The 27,553-nt window shown below is 43.0% G+C and overlaps 1 protein-coding gene across 3 annotated transcripts in view; it reads left to right on the top strand.

Annotated features, from left to right (window-relative positions):
• Positions 1–3,468: 3,468 nt before the first annotated feature.
• LOC136701578 (NACHT, LRR and PYD domains-containing protein 12-like) overlaps positions 3,469–27,553 on the top strand; it is a 61,636-nt gene continuing 37,551 nt past the window's right edge. The window contains exons 1-2 of one of the 3 annotated variants that reach the window (XM_066676176.1): positions 3,469–3,591; positions 6,629–6,695. In XM_066676176.1, coding sequence (XP_066532273.1) covers positions 6,639–6,695 — 57 coding nt within the window. In that variant the 5' untranslated portion in view covers positions 3,469–3,591; positions 6,629–6,638. Of the gene's footprint in view, positions 3,806–5,918; positions 6,323–6,628; positions 6,696–27,553 lie in introns of those variants that run through there. The other 2 variants (XM_066676177.1, XM_066676175.1) reach the window with 2 other exon arrangements.

Here is a 27,553-nt window from a genome sequence, read left to right on the forward strand (position 1 = left end):
GGCGACTCAAAAGTGTCCGTAGGTGTGAGTGTGTGAGTGAATGTGTGTGTGTCTGTGTTGCCCTGTGAAGGACTGGCGCCCCCTCCAGGGTGTATTCCCGCCTTGCGCCCAATGATTCCAGGTAGGCTCTGGACCCACCGCGACCCTGAACTGGATAAGGGCTTACAGATAATGAATGAATGAAAAATAAATGGGTAAATGAATAAATAAAATTACATAAGAATAAATAAATGCACAAAATAATAACATATTTGCCCTGAAAATGTGCATAGTTTAGTAAATGTCTTCAGTTGATTTCTGCCTTTCTACATTTATTTATATTTATTTATATTTCTATACATATTTGTTTGTGCATTTCTGCATCTGTATGCTAATTGAGTGGGCGGTCCTAATCTCTGGACTGGTCAGCTTTGGGAAAGAAATAAATGTCCTAGTGACTCTTGTGTAGGGACAGTTTTACTGACAGAAATAAATTAAAGAAAGAATCTGTAACACTGACATCAGATGTTTAAAATCAGAACTATTATACAGTTTCAAAACAGTGGAGACTGTCTGCCCCCTCCCCTCCTCCACAGACCTGAAGCTCGAGCAGGTGCCAGTTTGAGGAAAACTGAACGAACAAGAGACAAGTTTAAGAACTTGGGCCGTAGCTAAGAAGAGTGTGTCATAATCAGCAAATTTACACAAAAAAGTGTTCATCATTTCACTAAAACATCTATCTACGCAAAAAAGTGAACATCCAGCCGTCATTTCTCTGAATTTACAAGTCTTTTCTGTTCAAATCCACCTTAAAAAATTAGACTAGACAAGGCTGGTGTTACATATTGAGTTTCCCTTCCACCATAAATGTGGTTTAGGAGGCAGATCTTATCCACAGATTTCGTAGTCAAACATTTCGCTCCATCTTACATGTGTCTGTTTCCGAGTCCTAAAGGCGTTATCCGCCAGCTTCTTGAATTCTCAGTTCCACTTTAATTTTTTAATTTTCCACAATTTTCGTATTCAAGCATTTAGTTCCACATTAAATGGGTCTGTGTCTTATTTGCTTTGTTCTCCAGATTCTTACTGAATACTCATTTCCACCTTAAACATCTATGTGAAGCTAAGGCTAGCACTAGGTTTATAAACAAAACTAATTTTGAAGCACTTCTTATTCCCATTTTATCCATTTATAAAACACACGTCCAAGTGTACATCATGTCACTAAAACATCTACCTACCAGTGAAACACATACATTTACTGTGTACTATCAAGCTTGATTTCTCCATTCCACCTTAAATAGGTGAATATACAAGGCTTTTCAAACACAATCCTTACTCTTTAAGTTGTTTAAAACTCACACACCATGGAGAAACACACACAAATCTGCATCATTTTTTTTTTAAAAGTACAAACAGTGGTATGTACAAGTTCAATGTTTTTTATTGTCATTTCAACCATATAAAGTGGTGCACAGTACACAGTGAAACAAAACAACGTCCAAAGTGCTACACAGAACAACAAACTTCACATTACAACAAAGGGATTAGCATAACAGAGATGTGATCTGAGTATCCGAGGTGGAGGCATGGCTCAGCTCGGTATGTGCTGGGAATGTTCATGTAAAAAAGGTCCAGCGTATTCTCCCCTCTCGTAACAAAGTTCACATGATGGTGGAATTTAGGGAGAACTGACATGAGATTCACATGGTTGAAATCTCCATTAACAATAAACAGTCATCAGGGTGTGTTCTGTAGTCCACTGATAGCACTGTACAGTTCACAGAGCGTATCTTTAGCATTAGCGGCTGGTGGAAGGTAAACACTGATGATCAGTACTGTGGTGATTTCCTCTGGTAAATAAAAAGGGCTGCATCTGATGATCATAAACTCCACTAGAGGTGAGCAATAACTAGAGAGTAGTACAGAGTTCTTACACCATTCTGTGTTGATGTAAACACACAGTCCTCCACCATGAGTCTTACAGCACAGGGCTAAGTTCCTGTCTGCACAAAATGAGTCTAGTCCGTCTAGCAGAATGGTGGCATCTGGAACTCTGTCACTCAGACACGTCTCTGTAAAAACAAGGACACAGCAGTCTCTAGATTTTCTTCGTGTAGTTCTCTGAAGTCAAATGCAGTCTAGTTTATTCTCCAGGGAGCAGACATTTGAAAACAGGATGGATGGGAGAGCAGGCTGAGTTAGCTTTGTTATTAGCCTAGCACAAACTCCAGCTGCTTTATATAAAACACACAAAACACAGTCCGGTTTTCAAACGTCGTTATTCCTCACTTTATATAAAACACACACACTATGGCCTTTACTCTTTTTAATCTACACACAGGCGTCTGTACTTCTATATATTTTCAGAAATGTTTAGCTGTTACTTGTTCAGGAGGAAATGAGCTCTGGCTCTGGTCTGTAGTGTTGTGTTGCTGCTTGTAAACAGCCTCCACTTTTCAAACTCAGGGCCAATATTTCCTCTCATTTTACTCCGTCTCTGGTCGTGGAGAGTTGTAGAAGGGCAGTGGGGCTTTTGGGGTCCAGTAAAATATAACATTAACTCTGTTCACATAGTCATTTCATGGCTGTGATACAGTGGGTTCGGACTGTACTGTGATTGGACAGAGGATCTCAGGCTGAAATTACAGTAGAGCTCCACTCCAGACTGGACACTTCTCAAAGAAAATATACTGCTCCAGCACTGCTCTTGGGGATGCCAGTGCTTCAACTTCTGTTTCCTTAAGCTATGATCACACACCCTTGGACATTTTATGACTAAGTACAGTACATATCCAACAGACTGTTCCTTTAAACAATGTAGAAATGTGAAAATAAATGAATAAATAAAATGTAGAAATGTGAGACATTTCATTAATGATGCCCTGTTTCATGACAAAATATTTGTATTTATTTGTTAATTCCTTTATATATACTACTACTACTACTACTACTACTACTACTACTACTCATAGTAATATTAATAATTATAATAATTATAATTAATAATAATAATAATTAGTTGAAAAAGATCATTTCACAATCCCAAGGACAGTTTACAATCACAGGAGAGAGAGAGGAGAGAAAATAGAGAATTCTACAGACACAGAGAAGAAAAGAAAGTTTTGAGCAGAGATCTGAAGTGAGACAGGGTTGGACAGTTGGGGAGAACAGGAGGAGGACAGTTCCAGTGTCTGGGGGCAGTGACGCTGAAAGATATCACACCCGTGGTAGAACATATCCTCATGTGATTTTATTTATTCACTCATTCATTCTTTACTTTTAAAGTGTATTTATCTTTCCTTCTGTCAGCTGTGGTCCTCCATACCTCCACACTCTGTGAGCCCTCGCTGGATCACTGCCCTCCCTGTTCCTGCTGATGTAGAGATTAAACCCAGTTACTCAGCCTCAAGAAGCAGAAGAGAGAACTGCACTACAGCGCCCTCTGTCTGTGGGAGAAATTAAAGTGCGTCACTCCTGAGTCTACTTCCTGAATCAAAAGTGAAACAGTGAAAGTAAACAGAGAGACGGAGCGGAGAGGAGGAATAAAGAGACGGAGCTGTAGGAGACGAACAGAGAGGTTTCACCCAAACAGCGCTGTTCCTCCACACGGTGAGTTTATTCCTGAGTGAAGTGTAGAAGAGTGGAGGGGTTATTAGAGACAGAACAGGACTCTGAGAGTCTCCAGGAGTTCAGTGGAACTCAGATCTGGGGGGAAATGGCGGAGGACCGTTATAAAGCGGAGGGAGAAATAGCGGAAGTGTGTGGAGAGAAGAAACGTATCTGAAGGAGAAACAACACTGAAACACTGCTGTTCCTCCACACGGTGAGTTTACTCCTGAGTGAAGTGTAGAGTGTAGATTAAATAAAGAACATGACGCTGAGGGTCTCCCGCTGAACGGAGACAAAATGGCGGGGGGACAGTTATAAACAGCGGAGGGTGTGTGAAGAGAAGAAGAGTTTGAGGCTCCAGCAGTGAACCCTCCTCCACTGTGTTTAATGATTTAGAGCAGAATAAAACTAAAAATCTCTCACTGAGGGTCTTCACCGTGGAGTCAGAGGGGGGTTATATACGGGGAGCTCTGACGTCGGTCGGACTGAGGTGAGGAAGGTGGGCGGGGCCAGTGGGCGGGGTATATGATAAATATATTTGACTGCGGCCAATCAGATACCAGACTGTAGTGGGTTTCTTTGTCAATCTTTTTTCTGAAGCCAATCACCAGCCAGAGCTGTCTGTCTGTTACTTTTTACTGCAGCCACGGTCTTAACACTTCTTCCAAAAGGAGGCTGCTGCTGAATAAAAGATAATAGTGATGGGATTTCGGCTCTTTTTGGGGAGCCGGCTCTTTTGGCTCGACTCTTCATAAAGAGCCGGCTCTTTTGGCTCCTAAATGGCTCTTTGTTTTACCACTTATTTCCACTGGTACAGAACAATATTACCTACATTTTACATGACTATATGGACACAATATTATTGTTGAATATTAAAAATAATAAATAGTGTTGCAATGGCCAATGGCTGTCTTGTAATAACTCACTGATTGCACTCACACATTCAATTGTATAAATAACTGGCAGAGGTACAGTCACTGCAGAGTAAGTTTATCTTTTTGTTTTATTGGGTGAGATTACCAAAACAAAGAGAAAAAAACATCAAAAGAAAACAAATTTCTTGAGCTATCTTGGGTGCAGCCTCTCCTCAAGCTGGCCCACTCCAACTCAACTTTCCTCCTCACACCCCATGCTTAAATACCTTCCCCTCATTAACCCTACCTGGGATATACCATCCATGAAGGTACGGTAAACCAGGAACATGCAGTTCCTAAAGAAACAAATATCACTTTTTATCACTTTAAAATAACACCAAGCACCCAAATACAACACATTATTCATATTATTGAACTGAGAAATTAAAACATGCACAATGTAAATACCACCGTCATGTTAGAGATAAATTACATCCCTCCTTCTAAAACACCTTCCACCCCAGAACCTCCAATAAAGGGCAATTAAGAGCAGCGCGCGTGTTTCAACCCGGTCCCTAATAATGGATGTGGAAGTGGGAAACGCTGCATCAGTGTGGGTGCAAGTTTTAACGGCGGCATTTTAAAACATGTTACCATCGTTTAAATGGAGCGTGTGGTAGTGGGTACCTCACTAGCCACATGTCCACCTATCAACATACAGAAAACTGCATTATGAAAACAAATGGCCACACGCTGAACGGACACCCGATGTTAATGAAAAGTCCGATTCATATAACATGGCGAAAACTGAAGCGACCACGAGACCAACGCGCCCCGTGAGGAACAATGAGTTTTAGCAGGCACTTACCCAGATATTATTAAACAAAGTGATATTTATATATGAAATGTGTGTGTGTAAATAGTGTTTCATCTCTCACAAGCATATGTCCAGGCTCATGGGGCTGTGAGCCAGTGAGAGGGGTTTACTCACCCCTTTCACACTGTAACGGTTACAGCTACGCTGTGCCTTTAAGAGAGGGGACCTCTATGTTTATATATGGGTGCAGGTATATAAGGGTCTCTCCAATGAGAGGTGGGGATTTGAGAGGTGACAAATTCCCCGCCCCAAAGGGAAGTGTTACAACACTCTGAAATATAGCCAATGGAACCAAAAAGGTAGGTATTACAAAATAGCTTATTAAATTAAACAATCATCCATTTCTGGGAAATAAAATAAACAAATACTCTGCAAAGTGCACAACAGCAGCATTCAACGGTAGTGATTAAAACAATCACAACTGTCAACAAACATTTAACTGATTTAACATCTTCCTCAACTAAAGTGAGGTGTAGTGGTGTTTGAGAGGAGTCAGGGCTGTGTTTTGTATGTTTTTTATAAAGAAAGTGAGGCGTAATTCTGTATTAATTGCGGACGTTGAAATAGAGACAGATTAACCTCTGTATATAACGAGTTACAGTAATCAATTCTGGAAGAATGAAAGCATGAATGACTTTTTCAGGTCAGAAAAACAGAGACAAGGCTTCAGGTTTGCAGTGTTTCTGCTGGAAGGAGCTCTCTTTCACCACAGGATTGATTTGTTCATCACATCTGAGGTCCGAGTCAAACACAACACCAGGATTTCTCACAGAAGACCTACATAGCCTTAAAACCAGACTAAAACATCTCAAAAGTGTGATTATTACTCAAAAACTGTAAAAGCTGACAAGACAAATAATCAAAACCAATTCCCACTCCATTCTCACATTCACCAACTCTGACTTCACCCGGAGTTTTTACCATGGCGTGAGGAGGATGAAGTCTGGGTAATGTCTGGGACGGATGGTGCAGGTCGCGTTCACACACACAGCTCCTCCAGGTAAACACCAGAAAGGGGCATTGGACACATGCTGCAGTAAATTGGGTCTAGTTTCTTTTACACACTGACAGTAAAATATAAGAGATCTGCTTCTTCAGAAAAAACTAAATCTGATAAGTTTTATTTTAACTTTAGTTCAGTAAGAGGTTTGTGGTTACACTGTAAATAATTAATAGATGGATTAAATAACAAGAAAAACACTGCTTTTAAAACGTACAATAACAACATTTATTTATTTATTTATTTATTTATTAAAATCAAATTTAACCTTGTGTGTGTGTGTGTGTGTGTGTGTGTGTTTTTCAGGTCAGAAAAAATGACTAGGAAAAGAAAAGCAGACCCTAGATCATGTCACAATGGTCCAAAACGCCAGGTGAGTTTGAATATTCCAGGGAATATTGGAGCAGGAACCTTTAAGAGTCTGAGTTTAAAAAGCACAGAGTTTAAAAAGCGATGTTTGTGATTTAAATCAAAAACACTTTTTTATAAAATTCAGAGGATATCTGATCACTATTTGATCTCTGGGCGGTTTGCACTGGATATCGTCTAGTGTTTGTACACAGCCCCAAATCAGTACAAGGGAAAACAATGTGGCCTACTGTGAAATGGCTCAGTCTCTCTCTCTCTCTCTCTCTCTCTCTCTCTCTCTCTCTCTCTGTGTGTGTGTGTGGCTGGTTGAGCCACAGTCCAAACTTAATGAAACACAAGTTGCTCAGGGCAGTAACCAGAAGAGGCCCCGATGCAGCAGCCACAGGGGCTCTATTCTCCCTTTTACAGCTCAGTGGAACATTACAATCATTTAGAAGCTGTAATTAAGGTAGTGTTCGTTTAATGTGGAAGTGACTCTAATTTCACGAGACTGCAAACTGCATGAAAGTAAAAACAGAGCGAAAGTGCTACAAAACTAAACAGCTCGAGTTACACATGAGTTTCTGTGGGAATTCAAACAGTGAATAAACACTTACAGACAATTTACACTTCAGACACCAACAAGATACAGTCGCTTCTTACTCACACACACCGCTCCACCTTAAAAGATACAGTCGCTTCTTACTCACACACACCACTCCAACTTAAAAGATACAGTCGCTTCTTACTCACAAACACCACTCCACCTTAAAAGATACAGTCACTTCTTACTCACACACACCGCTCCACCTTAAAAGATACAGTCACTTCTTACTCACACACACCGCTCCACCTTAAAAGATACAATCGCTTCTTACTCACACACACCACTCCACCTTAAAAGATACAGTCGCTTCTTACTCACACACACCACTCCACCTTAAAAGATACAGTCACTTCTTACTCACACACACCGCTCCACATTAAAAGATACAATCGCTTCTTACTCACACACACCGCTTCACCTTAAAAGATACAGTCGCTTCTTACTCACACACACCGCTCCACCTTAAAAGATACAGTCGCTTCTCACTCACACACACCGCTCCACCTTAAAAGATACAGTCACTTCTTATTCACACACACCGCTCCACCTTAAAAGATACAGTCGCTTCTTACTCACACACACCGCTCCACCTTAAAAGATACAGTCGCTTCTTACTCACACACAACGCTTCACGTTAAAAGATACAGTCGCTTCTTACTCAAACACACCGATCAACCTTAAAAGATACAGTCGCTTCTTACTCGCACACACCGCTCCAACTTAAAAGATACAGTCTCTTCTTACTCACACACACTGCTCCACCTTAAAAGATACAGTCGCTTCTTACTCACACACACCGCTCCACCTTAAAAGATACAGTCGCTTCTTACTCACACACACCGCTCCACCTTAAAAGATACAGTCGCTCCTTACTCACACACACACCGCTCCACCTTAAAAGATACAGTCACTTCTTATTCACACACACCGCTCCACCTTAAAAGATACAGTCGCTTCTTACACACACACACCGCTCCACCTTAAAAGATACAGTCGCTTCTTGCTCACACACAACGCTTCACATTAAAAGATACAGTCGCTTCTTACTCACACACACCGCTCCACCTTAAAAGATACAGTCCCTTCTTACTCACACACACTGCTCCACGTTAAAAGATACAGTCGCTTCTTACTCACACACACCGCTCCAACTTAAAAGATACAGTCGCTCCTTACTCACACACACACCGCTCCACCTTAAAAGATACAGTCACTTCTTATTCACACACACCGCTCCACCTTAAAAGATACAGTCGCTTCTTACTCACACACACTGCTCCACCTTAAAAGATACAGTCGCTTCTTACTCACACACAACGCTTCACATTAAAAGATACAGTCGCTTCTTACTCACACACACCGCTCCACCTTAAAAGATAGTCGCTTCTTACTCACACACACCGCTCCACCTTAAAAGCTACAGTCGCTTCTTACTCACACACACCGCTCCACCTTAAAAGATACAATCGCTTCTTACTCACACACACCACTCCACCTTAAAAGATACAGTCGCTTCTTACTCACACACACCACTCCACCTTAAAAGATACAGTCACTTCTTACTCACACACACCGCTCCACATTAAAAGATACAATCGCTTCTTACTCACACACACCGCTTCACCTTAAAAGATACAGTCGCTTCTTACTCACACACACCGCTCCACCTTAAAAGATACAGTCGCTTCTCACTCACACACACCGCTCCACCTTAAAAGATACAGTCACTTCTTATTCACACACACCGCTCCACCTTAAAAGATACAGTCGCTTCTTACTCACACACACCGCTCCACCTTAAAAGATACAGTCGCTTCTTACTCACACACAACGCTTCACGTTAAAAGATACAGTCGCTTCTTACTCAAACACACCGATCAACCTTAAAAGATACAGTCGCTTCTTACTCGCACACACCGCTCCAACTTAAAAGATACAGTCTCTTCTTACTCACACACACTGCTCCACCTTAAAAGATACAGTCGCTTCTTACTCACACACACCGCTCCACCTTAAAAGATACAGTCGCTTCTTACTCACACACACCGCTCCACCTTAAAAGATACAGTCGCTCCTTACTCACACACACACCGCTCCACCTTAAAAGATACAGTCACTTCTTATTCACACACACCGCTCCACCTTAAAAGATACAGTCGCTTCTTACACACACACACCGCTCCACCTTAAAAGATACAGTCGCTTCTTGCTCACACACAACGCTTCACATTAAAAGATACAGTCGCTTCTTACTCACACACACCGCTCCACCTTAAAAGATACAGTCCCTTCTTACTCACACACACTGCTCCACGTTAAAAGATACAGTCGCTTCTTACTCACACACACCGCTCCAACTTAAAAGATACAGTCGCTCCTTACTCACACACACACCGCTCCACCTTAAAAGATACAGTCACTTCTTATTCACACACACCGCTCCACCTTAAAAGATACAGTCGCTTCTTACTCACACACACTGCTCCACCTTAAAAGATACAGTCGCTTCTTACTCACACACAACGCTTCACATTAAAAGATACAGTCGCTTCTTACTCACACACACCGCTCCACCTTAAAAGATAGTCGCTTCTTACTCACACACACCGCTCCACCTTAAAAGCTACAGTCGCTTCTTACTCACACACACCGCTCCACCTTAAAAGATACAGTCGCTTCTTACTCACACACACCGTTCCACCTTAAAAGATACAGTCGCTTCTTACACACACACACAACGCTTCACATTAAAAGATACAGTCGCTTCTTACTCACACACACCGCTCCACCTTAAAAGATACAGTCGCTTTTTACTCACACACACCGCTCCAACTTAAAAGATACAGTCTCTTCTTACTCACACACACCGCTCCACCTTAAAAGATACAATCGCTTCTTACTCACACACACCGCTCCACCTTAAAAGATACAGTCGCTTCTTACTCACACACACTGCTCCACCTTAAAAGATACAGTCGCTTCTTACTCACACACAACGCTTCACATTAAAAGATACAGTCGCTTCTTACTCACACACACCGCTCCACCTTAAAAGATAGTCGCTTCTTACTCACACACACCGCTCCACCTTAAAAGATACAGTCGCTTCTTACTCACACACACCGCTCCACCTTAAAAGATACAGTCGCTTCTTACTCACACACACCGTTCCACCTTAAAAGATACAGTCGCTTCTTACACACACACACAACGCTTCACATTAAAAGATACAGTCGCTTCTTACTCACACACACCGCTCCACCTTAAAAGATACAGTCGCTTTTTACTCACACACACCGCTCCAACTTAAAAGATACAGTCTCTTCTTACTCACACACACCGCTCCACCTTAAAAGATACAGTCGCTTCTTACTCACACACACCGCTCCACCTTAAAAGATACAGTCGCTTTTTACTCACACACACCGCTCCAACTTAAAAGATACAGTCTCTTCTTACTCACACACACCGCTCCACCTTAAAAGATACAATCGCTTCTTACTCACACACACCGCTCCACCTTAAAAGATACAGTCACTTCTTATTCACACACACCGCTCCACCTTAAAAGATACAGTCGCTTCTTACACACACACACCGTTCCACCTTAAAAGATACAGTCGCTTCTTACACACACACACAACGCTTCACATTAAAAGATACAGTCGCTTCTTACTCACACACACCGCTCCACCTTAAAAGATACAGTCGCTTTTTACTCACACACACCGCTCCAACTTAAAAGATACAGTCTCTTCTTACTCACACACACCGCTCCACCTTAAAAGATACAGTCGCTTCTTACTCACACACACCGCTCCACCTTAAAAGATACAGTCGCTTTTTACTCACACACACCGCTCCAACTTAAAAGATACAGTCTCTTCTTACTCACACACACCGCTCCACCTTAAAAGATACAGTCGCTCCTTACTCACACACACACCGCTCCACCTTAAAAGATACAGTCACTTCTTATTCACACACACCGCTCCACCTTAAAAGATACAGTCGCTTCTTACACACACACACCGCTCCACCTTAAAAGATACAGTCGCTTCTTGCTCACACACAACGCTTCACATTAAAAGATACAGTCGCTTCTTACTCACACACACCGCTCCACCTTAAAAGATACAGTCCCTTCTTACTCACACACACTGCTCCACGTTAAAAGATACAGTCGCTTCTTACTCACACACACCGCTCCAACTTAAAAGATACAGTCGCTCCTTACTCACACACACACCGCTCCACCTTAAAAGATACAGTCACTTCTTATTCACACACACCGCTCCACCTTAAAAGATACAGTCGCTTCTTACTCACACACACTGCTCCACCTTAAAAGATACAGTCGCTTCTTACTCACACACAACGCTTCACATTAAAAGATACAGTCGCTTCTTACTCACACACACCGCTCCACCTTAAAAGATAGTCGCTTCTTACTCACACACACCGCTCCACCTTAAAAGATACAGTCGCTTCTTACTCACACACACCGCTCCACCTTAAAAGATACAGTCGCTTCTTACTCACACACACCGTTCCACCTTAAAAGATACAGTCGCTTCTTACACACACACACAACGCTTCACATTAAAAGATACAGTCGCTTCTTACTCACACACACCGCTCCACCTTAAAAGATACAGTCGCTTTTTACTCACACACACCGCTCCAACTTAAAAGATACAGTCTCTTCTTACTCACACACACCGCTCCACCTTAAAAGATACAGTCGCTTCTTACTCACACACACCGCTCCACCTTAAAAGATACAGTCACTTCTTACTCACACACACCGCTCCACCTTAAAAGATACAATCGCTTCTTACTCACACACACTGCTCCACCTTAAAAGATACAATCGCTTCTTACTCACACACACTGCTCCACCTTAAAAGATACAATCGCTTCTTACTCACACACTGCTCCACCTTAAAAGATACAATCGCTTCTTACTCACACACACTGCTCCACCTTAAAAGATACAATCGCTTCTTACTCACACACCGCTCCACATTAAAAGATACAGTCGCTTCTTACTCACACACACCGCTCCACCTTAAAAGATACAGTCGCCTCTTACTCACACACACCGCTCCAACTTAAAAGATACAGTCTCTTCTTACTCACACACACTGCTCCACCTTAAAAGATACAGTCTCTTCTTACTCACACACACCGCTCCACATTAAAAGATACAGTCGCTTCTTACTCACACACACCACTCCACCTTAAAAGATACAGTCGCTTCTTACTCACACACACCACTCCACCTTAAAAGATACAGTCGCTTCTTACTCACACACACCACTCCACCTTAAAAGATACAGTCACTTCTTACTCACACACACCGCTCCACCTTAAAAGATAGTCACTTCTTACTCACACACACCGCTCCACCTTAAAAGATACAATCGCTTCTTACTCACACACACCACTCCACCTTAAAAGATACAGTCGCTTCTTACTCACACACACCACTCCACCTTAAAAGATACAGTCACTTCTTACTCACACACACCGCTCCACCTTAAAAGATACAATCGCTTCTTACTCACACACACGCTTCACCTTAAAAGATACAGTCGCTTCTTACTCACACACACCACTCCACCTTAAAAGATACAGTCACTTCTTACTCACACACACCGCTCCACCTTAAAAGATAGTCACTTCTTACTCACACACACCGCTCCACCTTAAAAGATACAATCGCTTCTTACTCACACACACCACTCCACCTTAAAAGATACAGTCGCTTCTTACTCACACACACCACTCCACCTTAAAAGATACAGTTACTTCTTACTCACACACACCGCTCCACCTTAAAAGATACAATCGCTTCTTACTCACACACACCGCTCCAACTTAAAAGATACAGTCTCTTCTTACTCACACACACTGCTCCACCTTAAAAGATACAATCGCTTCTTACTCACACACCGCTCCACATTAAAAGATACAGTCGCTTCTTACTCACACACACCGCTCCACCTTAAAAGATACAGTCACGTCTTATTCACACACACCGCTCCACCTTAAAAGATACAGTCGCTTCTTACTCACACACACCGCTCCACCTTAAAAGATACAGTCGCTTCTTACTCACACACACCGCTCCACATTAAAAGATACAGTCGCTTCTTACTCACACACACCGCTCCACCTTAAAAGATACAGTCGCTTCTTACTCACACACACCGCTCCACCTTAAAAGATACAGTCGCTTCTTACTCAAACACACCGATCAACCTTAAAAGATACAGTCGCTTCTTACTCACACACACCGCTCCACCTTAAAAGTTACAGTCGCTTCTTACACACACACAACGCTTCACATTAAAAGATACAGTCGCTTCTTACTCGCACACACCGCTCCACCTTAAAAGATACAGTCTCTTCTTACTCACACACACTGCTCCACCTTAAAAGATACAGTCTCTTCTTACTCACACACACTGCTCCACCTTAAAAGATACAGTCGCTTCTTACTCACACACACCGCTCCAACTTAAAAGATACAGTCTCTTCTTACTCACACACACTGCTCCACCTTAAAAGATACAGTCTCTTCTTACTCACACAGACCGCTCCACCTTAAAAGATACAATCGCTTCTTACTCACACACACCACTCCACCTTAAAAGATACAGTCGCTTCTTACTCACACACACCACTCCACCTTAAAAGATACAGTCACTTCTTACTCACACACACCGCTCCACCTTAAAAGATACAATCGCTTCTTACTCACACACACCGCTTCACCTTAAAAGATACAGTCGCTTCTTACTCACACACACCGCTCCACCTTAAAAGATACAGTCGCTTCTCACTCACACACACCGCTCCACCTTAAAAGATACAGTCACGTCTTATTCACACACACCGCTCCACCTTAAAAGATACAGTCGCTTCTTACTCACACACACCGCTCCACCTTAAAAGATACAGTCGCTTCTTACTCACACACACCGCTCCACATTAAAAGATACAGTCGCTTCTTACTCACACACACCGCTCCACCTTAAAAGATACAGTCGCTTCTTACTCACACACACCGCTCCACCTTAAAAGATACAGTCGCTTCTTACTCAAACACACCGATCAACCTTAAAAGATACAGTCGCTTCTTACTCACACACACTGCTCCACCTTAAAAGTTACAGTCGCTTCTTACACACACACAACGCTTCACATTAAAAGATAGTCGCTTCTTACTCGCACACACCGCTCCACCTTAAAAGATACAATCGCTTTTTACTCACACACCGCTCCACCTTAAAAGATACAGTCGCTTCTTACTCACACACACCGCTCCACCTTAAAAGATACAGTCTCTTCTTACTCACACACACTGCTCCACCTTAAAAGATACAGTCTCTTCTTACTCACACACACTGCTCCACCTTAAAAGATACAGTCGCTTCTTACTCACACACACCGCTCCAACTTAAGATACAGTCTCTTCTTACTCACACACACTGCTCCACCTTAAAAGATACAGTCTCTTCTTACTCACACACACTGCTCCACCTTAAAAGAAACAGTCGCTTCTTACTCACACACACCGCTCCACCTTAAAAGATACAGTCGCTTCTTACTCACACACAACGCTTCACATTAAAAGATACAGTCGCTTCTTACTCACACACACCGCTCCACCTTAAAAGATACAGTCCCTTCTTACTCACACACACCGCTCCACCTTAAAAGATACAGTCGCTTCTTACTCACACACACCGCTCCCACTTAAAAGATACAGTCGCTCCTTACTCACACACACACCGCTCCACCTTAAAAGATACAGTCACTTCTTATTCACACACACCGCTCCACCTTAAAAGATACAGTCGCTTCTTACTCACACACACTGCTCCACCTTAAAAGATACAGTCGCTTCTTACTCACACACAACGCTTCACATTAAAAGATACAGTCGCTTCTTACTCACACACACCGCTCCACCTTAAAAGATACAGTCGCTTCTTACTCACACACACCGTTCCACCTTAAAAGATACAGTCGCTTCTTACACACACACACAACGCTTCACATTAAAAGATACAGTCGCTTCTTACTCACACACACCGCTCCACCTTAAAAGATACAGTCGCTTTTTACTCACACACACCGCTCCAACTTAAAAGATACAGTCTCTTCTTACTCACACACACCGCTCCACATTAAAAGATACAGTCGCTTCTTACTCACACACACCGCTCCACCTTAAAAGATACAGTCGCTTCTTACTCACACACACCTCTCCACCTTAAAAGATACAGTCGCTTCTTACTCACACACACTGCTCCACCTTAAAAGATACAATCGCTTCTTACTCACACACACTGCTCCACATTAAAAGATACAATCGCTTCTTACTCACACACACTGCTCCACCTTAAACGATACAGTCGCTTCTTACTCACACACACTGCTCCACCTTAAAAGATACAGTCGCTTCTTACTCACACACACCGCTCCACCTTAAAAGATACAGTCGCTTCTTACTCACACACACCGCTCCACCTTAAAAGATACAGTCGCTTCTTACTCACACACACCGCTCCAACTTAAAAGATACAGTCGCTTCTTACACACACACAACGCTTCACATTAAAAGATACAGTCGCTTCTTACTCACACACACTGCTCCACCATAAAAGATACAATCGCTTCTTACTCACACACCGCTCCACATTAAAAGATACAGTCGCTTCTTACTCACACACACCGCTCCACCTTAAAAGATACAGTCGCTTCTTACTCACACACACCGCTCCACCTTAAAAGATACAGTCGCTTCTTACTCACACACACCGCTCCACCTTAAAAGATACAGTCGCTTCTTACTCACACACACCGCTCCACCTTAAAAGATACAGTCGCTTCTTACTCACACACACCCCTCCAACTTAAAAGATACAGTCGCTTCTTACACACACACACAACGCTTCACATTAAAAGATACAGTCGCTTCTTACTCACACACACTGCTCCACCATAAAAGATACAATCGCTTCTTACTCACACACCGCTCCACATTAAAAGATACAGTCGCTTCTTACTCACACACACCGCTCCACCTTAAAAGATACAGTCGCTTCTTACTCACACACACCGGTCCACCTTAAAAGATACAGTCGCTTCTTACTCTCACACACTGCTCCACCTTAAAAGATAGTCGTTTCTTACTCTCACACACCGCTCCACATTAGAAGATACAGTCGCTTCTTACTCACACACACCGGTCCACCTTAAAAGATACAGTTGCTTCTTACTCACACACAGCGGTCCACCTTAAAAGATACAGTCGCTTCTTACTCACACACACACTGCTCCACCTTAAAAGATAGTCTCTTCTTACTCACACACACCGCTCCACCTTAAAAGATAGTCTTATCTTACTCACACACACCGCTCCACATTAAAAGATACAGTCTCTTCTTACTCACACACACCGCTCCACCTTAAAAGATAGTCTCTTCTTACTCACACACACCGCTCCACCTTAAAAGATGCAGTCGCTTCTTACTCACACACACCGCTCCACATTAAAAGATGTAGTCGCTTCTTACTCACACACACACCGCTCCACCTTAAAAGATACAGTCACTTCTTACTCACACACACCGGTCCACCTTAAAAGATACAGTCGCTTCTTACTCACACACACCGCTCCACCTTAAAAGATACAGCCGCTTCTTACTCACACACAACGCTTTACATTAAAAGATACAGTCGCTTCTTACTCACACACACCGCTCCAACTTAAAAGATACAGTCGCTTCTTACTCACACACACCGCTCCACCTTAAAAGCTACAGTCGCTTCTTACTCACACACACCGCTCCACCTTAAAAGATACAGTCGCTTCTTACTCACACACACCGCTCCACCTTAAAAGATACAGTCGCTTCTTACTCACACACACCGCTCCACCTTAAAAGATACAGCCGCTTCTTACTCACACACAACGCTTTACATTAAAAGATACAGTCGCTTCTTACTCACACACACCGCTCCAACTTAAAAGATACAGTCGCTTCTTACTCATACACACCGCTCCACCTTAAAAGATACGGTCGCTTCTTACTCACACACACCGCTCCACCTTAAAAGATACAGTCGCTTCTTACTCACACACACCGGTCCACCTTAAAAGATACAGTCGCTTCTTACACACACACAACGCTTCACATTAAAAGATACAGTCGCTTCCTACTCGCACACACCGCTCCACCTTAAAAGATACAGTCGCTTTTTACTCACACACACCGCTCCAACTTAAAAGATACAGTCGCTTCTTACTCACACACACCGCTCCACCTTAAAAGATACAGTCGCTTCTTACTCACAAACACCGCTCCACCTTAAAAGATACAATCGCTTCTTACTCACACACACTGCTCCACATTAAAAGATACAATCGCTTCTTACTCACACATACTGCTCCACCTTAAAAGATACAGTCGCTTCTTACTCACACACACCGCTCCACCTTAAAAGATACAATCGCTTCTTACTCACACACACTGCTCCACCTTAAAAGATACAATCGCTTCTTACTCACACATACTGCTCCACCTTAAAAGATACAGTCGCTTCTTACTCACACACACCGCTCCAACTTAAAAGATACAGTCGCTTCTTACTCACACACACCGCTCCACCTTAAAAGATACGGTCGCTTCTTACTCACACACACCGCTCCACCTTAAAAGATACAGTCGCTTCTTACTCACACACACCGCTCCACCTTAAAAGTTACAGTCGCTTCTTACACACACACAACGCTTCACATTAAAAGATACAGTCACTTCTTACTCGCACACACCGATCAACCTTAAAAGATACAGTCGCTTCTTACTCACACACACCGCTCCACCTTAAAAGTTACAGTCGCTTCTTACACACACACAACGCTTCACATTAAAAGATACAGTCGCTTCTTACTCGCACACACCGCTCCACCTTAAAAGATACAGTCTCTTCTTACTCACACACACTGCTCCACCTTAAAAGATACAGTCTCTTCTTACTCACACACACTGCTCCACCTTAAAAGATACAGTCGCTTCTTACTCACACACACCGCTCCAACTTAAAAGATACAGTCTCTTCTTACTCACACACACTGCTCCACCTTAAAAGATACAGTCTCTTCTTACTCACACACACCGCTCCACCTTAAAAGATACAATCGCTTCTTACTCACACACACCACTCCACCTTAAAAGATACAGTCGCTTCTTACTCACACACACCACTCCACCTTAAAAGATACAGTCACTTCTTACTCACACACACCGCTCCACCTTAAAAGATACAATCGCTTCTTACTCACACACACCGCTTCACCTTAAAAGATACAGTCGCTTCTTACTCACACACACCGCTCCACCTTAAAAGATACAGTCGCTTCTCACTCACACACACCGCTCCACCTTAAAAGATACAGTCACGTCTTATTCACACACACCGCTCCACCTTTAAAGATACAATCGCTTTTTACTCACACACCGCTCCACCTTAAAAGATACAGTCGCTTCTTACTCACACACACCGCTCCACCTTAAAAGATACAGTCGCTTTTTACTCACACACACCGCTCCAACTTAAAAGATACAGTCTCTTCTTACTCACACACACCGCTTCACCTTAAAAGATACAGTCGCTTCTTACTCACACACACCGCTCCACCTTAAAAGATACAGTCGCTTCTCACTCACACACACCGCTCCACCTTAAAAGATACAGTCACGTCTTATTCACACACACCGCTCCACCTTAAAAGATACAATCGCTTTTTACTCACACACCGCTCCACCTTAAAAGATACAGTCGCTTCTTACTCACACACACCGCTCCACCTTAAAAGATACAGTCGCTTTTTACTCACACACACCGCTCCAACTTAAAAGATACAGTCTCTTCTTACTCACACACACCGCTCCACCTTAAAAGATACAGTCGCTTCTTACTCACACACACCGCTCCACCTTAAAAGATACAGTCACTTCTTACTCACACACACCGCTCCACCTTAAAAGATACAATCGCTTCTTACTCACACACACTGCTCCACCTTAAAAGATACAATCGCTTCTTACTCACACACACTGCTCCACCTTAAAAGATACAATCGCTTCTTACTCACACACACTGCTCCACCTTAAAAGATACAATCGCTTCTTACTCACACACTGCTCCACCTTAAAAGATACAGTCGCTTCTTACTCACACACACCGCTCCACCTTAAAAGATACAGTCGCCTCTTACTCACACACACCGCTCCAACTTAAAAGATACAGTCTCTTCTTACTCACACACACTGCTCCACCTTAAAAGATACAGTCTCTTCTTACTCACACACACCGCTCCACATTAAAAGATACAGTCGCTTCTTACTCACACACACCACTCCACCTTAAAAGATACAGTCGCTTCTTACTCACACACACCACTCCACCTTAAAAGATACAGTCACTTCTTACTCACACACACCGCTCCACCTTAAAAGATAGTCACTTCTTACTCACACACACCGCTCCACCTTAAAAGATACAATCGCTTCTTACTCACACACACCACTCCACCTTAAAAGATACAGTCGCTTCTTACTCACACACACCACTCCACCTTAAAAGATACAGTCACTTCTTACTCACACACACCGCTCCACCTTAAAAGATACAATCAATTCTTACTCACACACACGCTTCACCTTAAAAGATACAGTCGCTTCTTACTCACACACACCACTCCACCTTAAAAGATACAGTCACTTCTTACTCACACACACCGCTCCACCTTAAAAGATAGTCACTTCTTACTCACACACACCGCTCCACCTTAAAAGATACAATCGCTTCTTACTCACACACACCACTCCACCTTAAAAGATACAGTCGCTTCTTACTCACACACACCACTCCACCTTAAAAGATACAGTTACTTCTTACTCACACACACCGCTCCACCTTAAAAGATACAATCGCTTCTTACTCACACACACCGCTCCAACTTAAAAGATACAGTCTCTTCTTACTCACACACACTGCTCCACCTTAAAAGATACAATCGCTTCTTACTCACACACCGCTCCACATTAAAAGATACAGTCGCTTCTTACTCACACACACCGCTCCACCTTAAAAGATACAGTCGCCTCTTACTCACACACACCGCTCCAACTTAAAAGATACAGTCTCTTCTTACTCACACACACTGCTCCACATTAAAAGATACAGTCGTTTCTTACTCACACACACCACTCCACCTTAAAAGATACAGTCACTTCTTACTCACACACACCGCTCCACCTTAAAAGATAGTCACTTCTTACTCACACACACCGCTCCACCTTAAAAGATACAATCGCTTCTTACTCACACACACCACTCCACCTTAAAAGATACAGTCGCTTCTTACTCACACACACCACTCCACCTTAAAAGATACAGTCACTTCTTACTCACACACACCGCTCCACCTTAAAAGATACAATCGCTTCTTACTCACACACACCGCTTCACCTTAAAAGATACAGTCGCTTCTTACTCACACACACCGCTCCACCTTAAAAGATACAGTCGCTTCTCACTCACACACACCGCTCCACCTTAAAAGATACAGTCACGTCTTATTCACACACACCGCTCCACCTTAAAAGATACAGTCGCTTCTTACTCACACACACCGCTCCACCTTAAAAGATACAGTCGCTTCTTACTCACACACACCGCTCCACATTAAAAGATACAGTCGCTTCTTACTCACACACACCGCTCCACCTTAAAAGATACAGTCGCTTCTTACTCACACACACCGCTCCACCTTAAAAGATACAGTCGCTTCTTACTCAAACACACCGATCAACCTTAAAAGATACAGTCGCTTCTTACTCACACACACCGCTCCACCTTAAAAGTTACAGTCGCTTCTTACACACACACAACGCTTCACATTAAAAGATACAGTCGCTTCTTACTCGCACACACCGCTCCACCTTAAAAGATACAGTCTCTTCTTACTCACACACACTGCTCCACCTTAAAAGATACAGTCTCTTCTTACTCACACACACTGCTCCACCTTAAAAGATACAGTCGCTTCTTACTCACACACACCGCTCCAACTTAAAAGATACAGTCTCTTCTTACTCACACACACTGCTCCACCTTAAAAGATACAGTCTCTTCTTACTCACACACACCGCTCCACCTTAAAAGATACAATCGCTTCTTACTCACACACACCACTCCACCTTAAAAGATACAGTCGCTTCTTACTCACACACACCGCTCCACCTTAAAAGATACAGTCGCTTCTTACTCAAACACACCGATCAACCTTAAAAGATACAGTCGCTTCTTACTCACACACACCGCTCCACCTTAAAAGTTACAGTCGCTTCTTACACACACACAACGCTTCACATTAAAAGATACAGTCGCTTCTTACTCGCACACACCGCTCCACCTTAAAAGATACAGTCTCTTCTTACTCACACACACTGCTCCACCTTAAAAGATACAGTCTCTTCTTACTCACACACACTGCTCCACCTTAAAAGATACAGTCGCTTCTTACTCACACACACCGCTCCAACTTAAAAGATACAGTCTCTTCTTACTCACACACACTGCTCCACCTTAAAAGATACAGTCTCTTCTTACTCACACACACCGCTCCACCTTAAAAGATACAATCGCTTCTTACTCACACACACCACTCCACCTTAAAAGATACAGTCGCTTCTTACTCACACACACCGCTCCACCTTAAAAGATACAATCGCTTCTTACTCACACACACCGCTTCACCTTAAAAGATACAGTCGCTTCTTACTCACACACACCGCTCCACCTTAAAAGATACAGTCGCTTCTCACTCACACACACCGCTCCACCTTAAAAGATACAGTCACGTCTTATTCACACACACCGCTCCACCTTAAAAGATACAGTCGCTTCTTACTCACACACACCGCTCCACCTTAAAAGATACAGTCGCTTCTTACTCACACACACCGCTCCACATTAAAAGATACAGTCGCTTCTTACTCACACACACCGCTCCACCTTAAAAGATACAGTCGCTTCTTACTCACACACACCGCTCCACCTTAAAAGATACAGTCGCTTCTTACTCAAACACACCGATCAACCTTAAAAGATACAGTCGCTTCTTACTCACACACACTGCTCCACCTTAAAAGTTACAGTCGCTTCTTACACACACACAACGCTTCACATTAAAAGATAGTCGCTTCTTACTCGCACACACCGCTCCACCTTAAAAGATACAATCGCTTTTTACTCACACACCGCTCCACCTTAAAAGATACAGTCGCTTCTTACTCACACACACCGCTCCACCTTAAAAGATACAGTCTCTTCTTACTCACACACACTGCTCCACCTTAAAAGATACAGTCTCTTCTTACTCACACACACTGCTCCACCTTAAAAGATACAGTCGCTTCTTACTCACACACACCGCTCCAACTTAAGATACAGTCTCTTCTTACTCACACACACTGCTCCACCTTAAAAGATACAGTCTCTTCTTACTCACACACACTGCTCCACCTTAAAAGAAACAGTCGCTTCTTACTCACACACACCGCTCCACCTTAAAAGATACAGTCGCTTCTTACTCACACACAACGCTTCACATTAAAAGATACAGTCGCTTCTTACTCACACACACCGCTCCACCTTAAAAGATACAGTCCCTTCTTACTCACACACACTGCTCCACCTTAAAAGATACAGTCGCTTCTTACTCACACACACCGCTCCCACTTAAAAGATACAGTCGCTCCTTACTCACACACACACCGCTCCACCTTAAAAGATACAGTCACTTCTTATTCACACACACCGCTCCACCTTAAAAGATACAGTCGCTTCTTACTCACACACACTGCTCCACCTTAAAAGATACAGTCGCTTCTTACTCACACACAACGCTTCACATTAAAAGATACAGTCGCTTCTTACTCACACACACCGCTCCACCTTAAAAGATACAGTCGCTTCTTACTCACACACACCGTTCCACCTTAAAAGATACAGTCGCTTCTTACACACACACACAACGCTTCACATTAAAAGATACAGTCGCTTCTTACTCACACACACCGCTCCACCTTAAAAGATACAGTCGCTTTTTACTCACACACACCGCTCCAACTTAAAAGATACAGTCTCTTCTTACTCACACACACCGCTCCACATTAAAAGATACAGTCGCTTCTTACTCACACACACCGCTCCACCTTAAAAGATACAGTCGCTTCTTACTCACACACACCTCTCCACCTTAAAAGATACAGTCGCTTCTTACTCACACACACTGCTCCACCTTAAAAGATACAATCGCTTCTTACTCACACACACTGCTCCACATTAAAAGATACAATCGCTTCTTACTCACACACACTGCTCCACCTTAAACGATACAGTCGCTTCTTACTCACACACACTGCTCCACCTTAAAAGATACAGTCGCTTCTTACTCACACACACCGCTCCACCTTAAAAGATACAGTCGCTTCTTACTCACACACACCGCTCCACCTTAAAAGATACAGTCGCTTCTTACTCACACACACCGCTCCAACTTAAAAGATACAGTCGCTTCTTACACACACACAACGCTTCACATTAAAAGATACAGTCGCTTCTTACTCACACACACTGCTCCACCATAAAAGATACAATCGCTTCTTACTCACACACCGCTCCACATTAAAAGATACAGTCGCTTCTTACTCACACACACCGCTCCACCTTAAAAGATACAGTCGCTTCTTACTCACACACACCGCTCCACCTTAAAAGATACAGTCGCTTCTTACTCACACACACCGCTCCACCTTAAAAGTTACAGTCGCTTCTTACACACACACAACGCTTCACATTAAAAGATACAGTCGCTTCTTACTCGCACACACCGCTCCACCTTAAAAGATACAGTCTCTTCTTACTCACACACACTGCTCCACCTTAAAAGATACAGTCTCTTCTTACTCACACACACTGCTCCACCTTAAAAGATACAGTCGCTTCTTACTCACACACACCGCTCCAACTTAAAAGATACAGTCTCTTCTTACTCACACACACTGCTCCACCTTAAAAGATACAGTCTCTTCTTACTCACACACACCGCTCCACCTTAAAAGATACAATCGCTTCTTACTCACACACACCACTCCACCTTAAAAGATACAGTCGCTTCTTACTCACACACACCACTCCACCTTAAAAGATACAGTCACTTCTTACTCACACACACCGCTCCACCTTAAAAGATACAATCGCTTCTTACTCACACACACCGCTTCACCTTAAAAGATACAGTCGCTTCTTACTCACACACACCGCTCCACCTTAAAAGATACAGTCGCTTCTCACTCACACACACCGCTCCACCTTAAAAGATACAGTCACGTCTTATTCACACACACCGCTCCACCTTAAAAGATACAATCGCTTTTTACTCACACACCGCTCCACCTTAAAAGATACAGTCGCTTCTTACTCACACACACCGCTCCACCTTAAAAGATACAGTCGCTTTTTACTCACACACACCGCTCCAACTTAAAAGATACAGTCTCTTCTTACTCACACACACCGCTTCACCTTAAAAGATACAGTCGCTTCTTACTCACACACACCGCTCCACCTTAAAAGATACAGTCGCTTCTCACTCACACACACCGCTCCACCTTAAAAGATACAGTCACGTCTTATTCACACACACCGCTCCACCTTAAAAGATACAATCGCTTTTTACTCACACACCGCTCCACCTTAAAAGATACAGTCGCTTCTTACTCACACACACCGCTCCACCTTAAAAGATACAGTCGCTTTTTACTCACACACACCGCTCCAACTTAAAAGATACAGTCTCTTCTTACTCACACACACCGCTCCACCTTAAAAGATACAGTCGCTTCTTACTCACACACACCGCTCCACCTTAAAAGATACAGTCACTTCTTACTCACACACACCGCTCCACCTTAAAAGATACAATCGCTTCTTACTCACACACACTGCTCCACCTTAAAAGATACAATCGCTTCTTACTCACACACACTGCTCCACCTTAAAAGATACAATCGCTTCTTACTCACACACACTGCTCCACCTTAAAAGATACAATCGCTTCTTACTCACACACTGCTCCACCTTAAAAGATACAATCGCTTCTTACTCACACACACTGCTCCACCTTAAAAGATACAATCGCTTCTTACTCACACACCGCTCCACATTAAAAGATACAGTCGCTTCTTACTCACACACACCGCTCCACCTTAAAAGATACAGTCGCCTCTTACTCACACACACCGCTCCAACTTAAAAGATACAGTCTCTTCTTACTCACACACACTGCTCCACCTTAAAAGATACAGTCTCTTCTTACTCACACACACCGCTCCACATTAAAAGATACAGTCGCTTCTTACTCACACACACCACTCCACCTTAAAAGATACAGTCGCTTCTTACTCACACACACCACTCCACCTTAAAAGATACAGTCACTTCTTACTCACACACACCGCTCCACCTTAAAAGATAGTCACTTCTTACTCACACACACCGCTCCACCTTAAAAGATACAATCGCTTCTTACTCACACACACCACTCCACCTTAAAAGATACAGTCGCTTCTTACTCACACACACCACTCCACCTTAAAAGATACAGTCACTTCTTACTCACACACACCGCTCCACCTTAAAAGATACAATCGCTTCTTACTCACACACACGCTTCACCTTAAAAGATACAGTCGCTTCTTACTCACACACACCACTCCACCTTAAAAGATACAGTCACTTCTTACTCACACACACCGCTCCACCTTAAAAGATAGTCACTTCTTACTCACACACACCGCTCCACCTTAAAAGATACAATCGCTTCTTACTCACACACACCACTCCACCTTAAAAGATACAGTCGCTTCTTACTCACACACACCACTCCACCTTAAAAGATACAGTTACTTCTTACTCACACACACCGCTCCACCTTAAAAGATACAATCGCTTCTTACTCACACACACCGCTCCAACTTAAAAGATACAGTCTCTTCTTACTCACACACACTGCTCCACCTTAAAAGATACAATCGCTTCTTACTCACACACCGCTCCACATTAAAAGATACAGTCGCTTCTTACTCACACACACCGCTCCACCTTAAAAGATACAGTCGCCTCTTACTCACACACACCGCTCCAACTTAAAAGATACAGTCTCTTCTTACTCACACACACTGCTCCACATTAAAAGATACAGTCGTTTCTTACTCACACACACCATTCCACCTTAAAAGATACAGTCACTTCTTACTCACACACACCGCTCCACCTTAAAAGATAGTCACTTCTTACTCACACACACCGCTCCACCTTAAAAGATACAATCGCTTCTTACTCACACACACCACTCCACCTTAAAAGATACAGTCGCTTCTTACTCACACACACCACTCCACCTTAAAAGATACAGTCACTTCTTACTCACACACACCGCTCCACCTTAAAAGATACAATCGCTTCTTACTCACACACACCGCTTCACCTTAAAAGATACAGTCGCTTCTTACTCACACACACCGCTCCACCTTAAAAGATACAGTCGCTTCTCACTCACACACACCGCTCCACCTTAAAAGATACAGTCACGTCTTATTCACACACACCGCTCCACCTTAAAAGATACAGTCGCTTCTTACTCACACACACCGCTCCACCTTAAAAGATACAGTCGCTTCTTACTCACACACACCGCTCCACATTAAAAGATACAGTCGCTTCTTACTCACACACACCGCTCCACCTTAAAAGATACAGTCGCTTCTTACTCACACACACCGCTCCACCTTAAAAGATACAGTCGCTTCTTACTCAAACACACCGATCAACCTTAAAAGATACAGTCGCTTCTTACTCACACACACCGCTCCACCTTAAAAGTTACAGTCGCTTCTTACACACACACAACGCTTCACATTAAAAGATACAGTCGCTTCTTACTCGCACACACCGCTCCACCTTAAAAGATACAGTCTCTTCTTACTCACACACACTGCTCCACCTTAAAAGATACAGTCTCTTCTTACTCACACACACTGCTCCACCTTAAAAGATACAGTCGCTTCTTACTCACACACACCGCTCCAACTTAAAAGATACAGTCTCTTCTTACTCACACACAC

This window comes from Hoplias malabaricus, chromosome 7, assembly GCF_029633855.1.
Source record: "Hoplias malabaricus isolate fHopMal1 chromosome 7, fHopMal1.hap1, whole genome shotgun sequence".
NCBI lineage: Eukaryota > Metazoa > Chordata > Actinopteri > Characiformes > Erythrinidae > Hoplias > Hoplias malabaricus.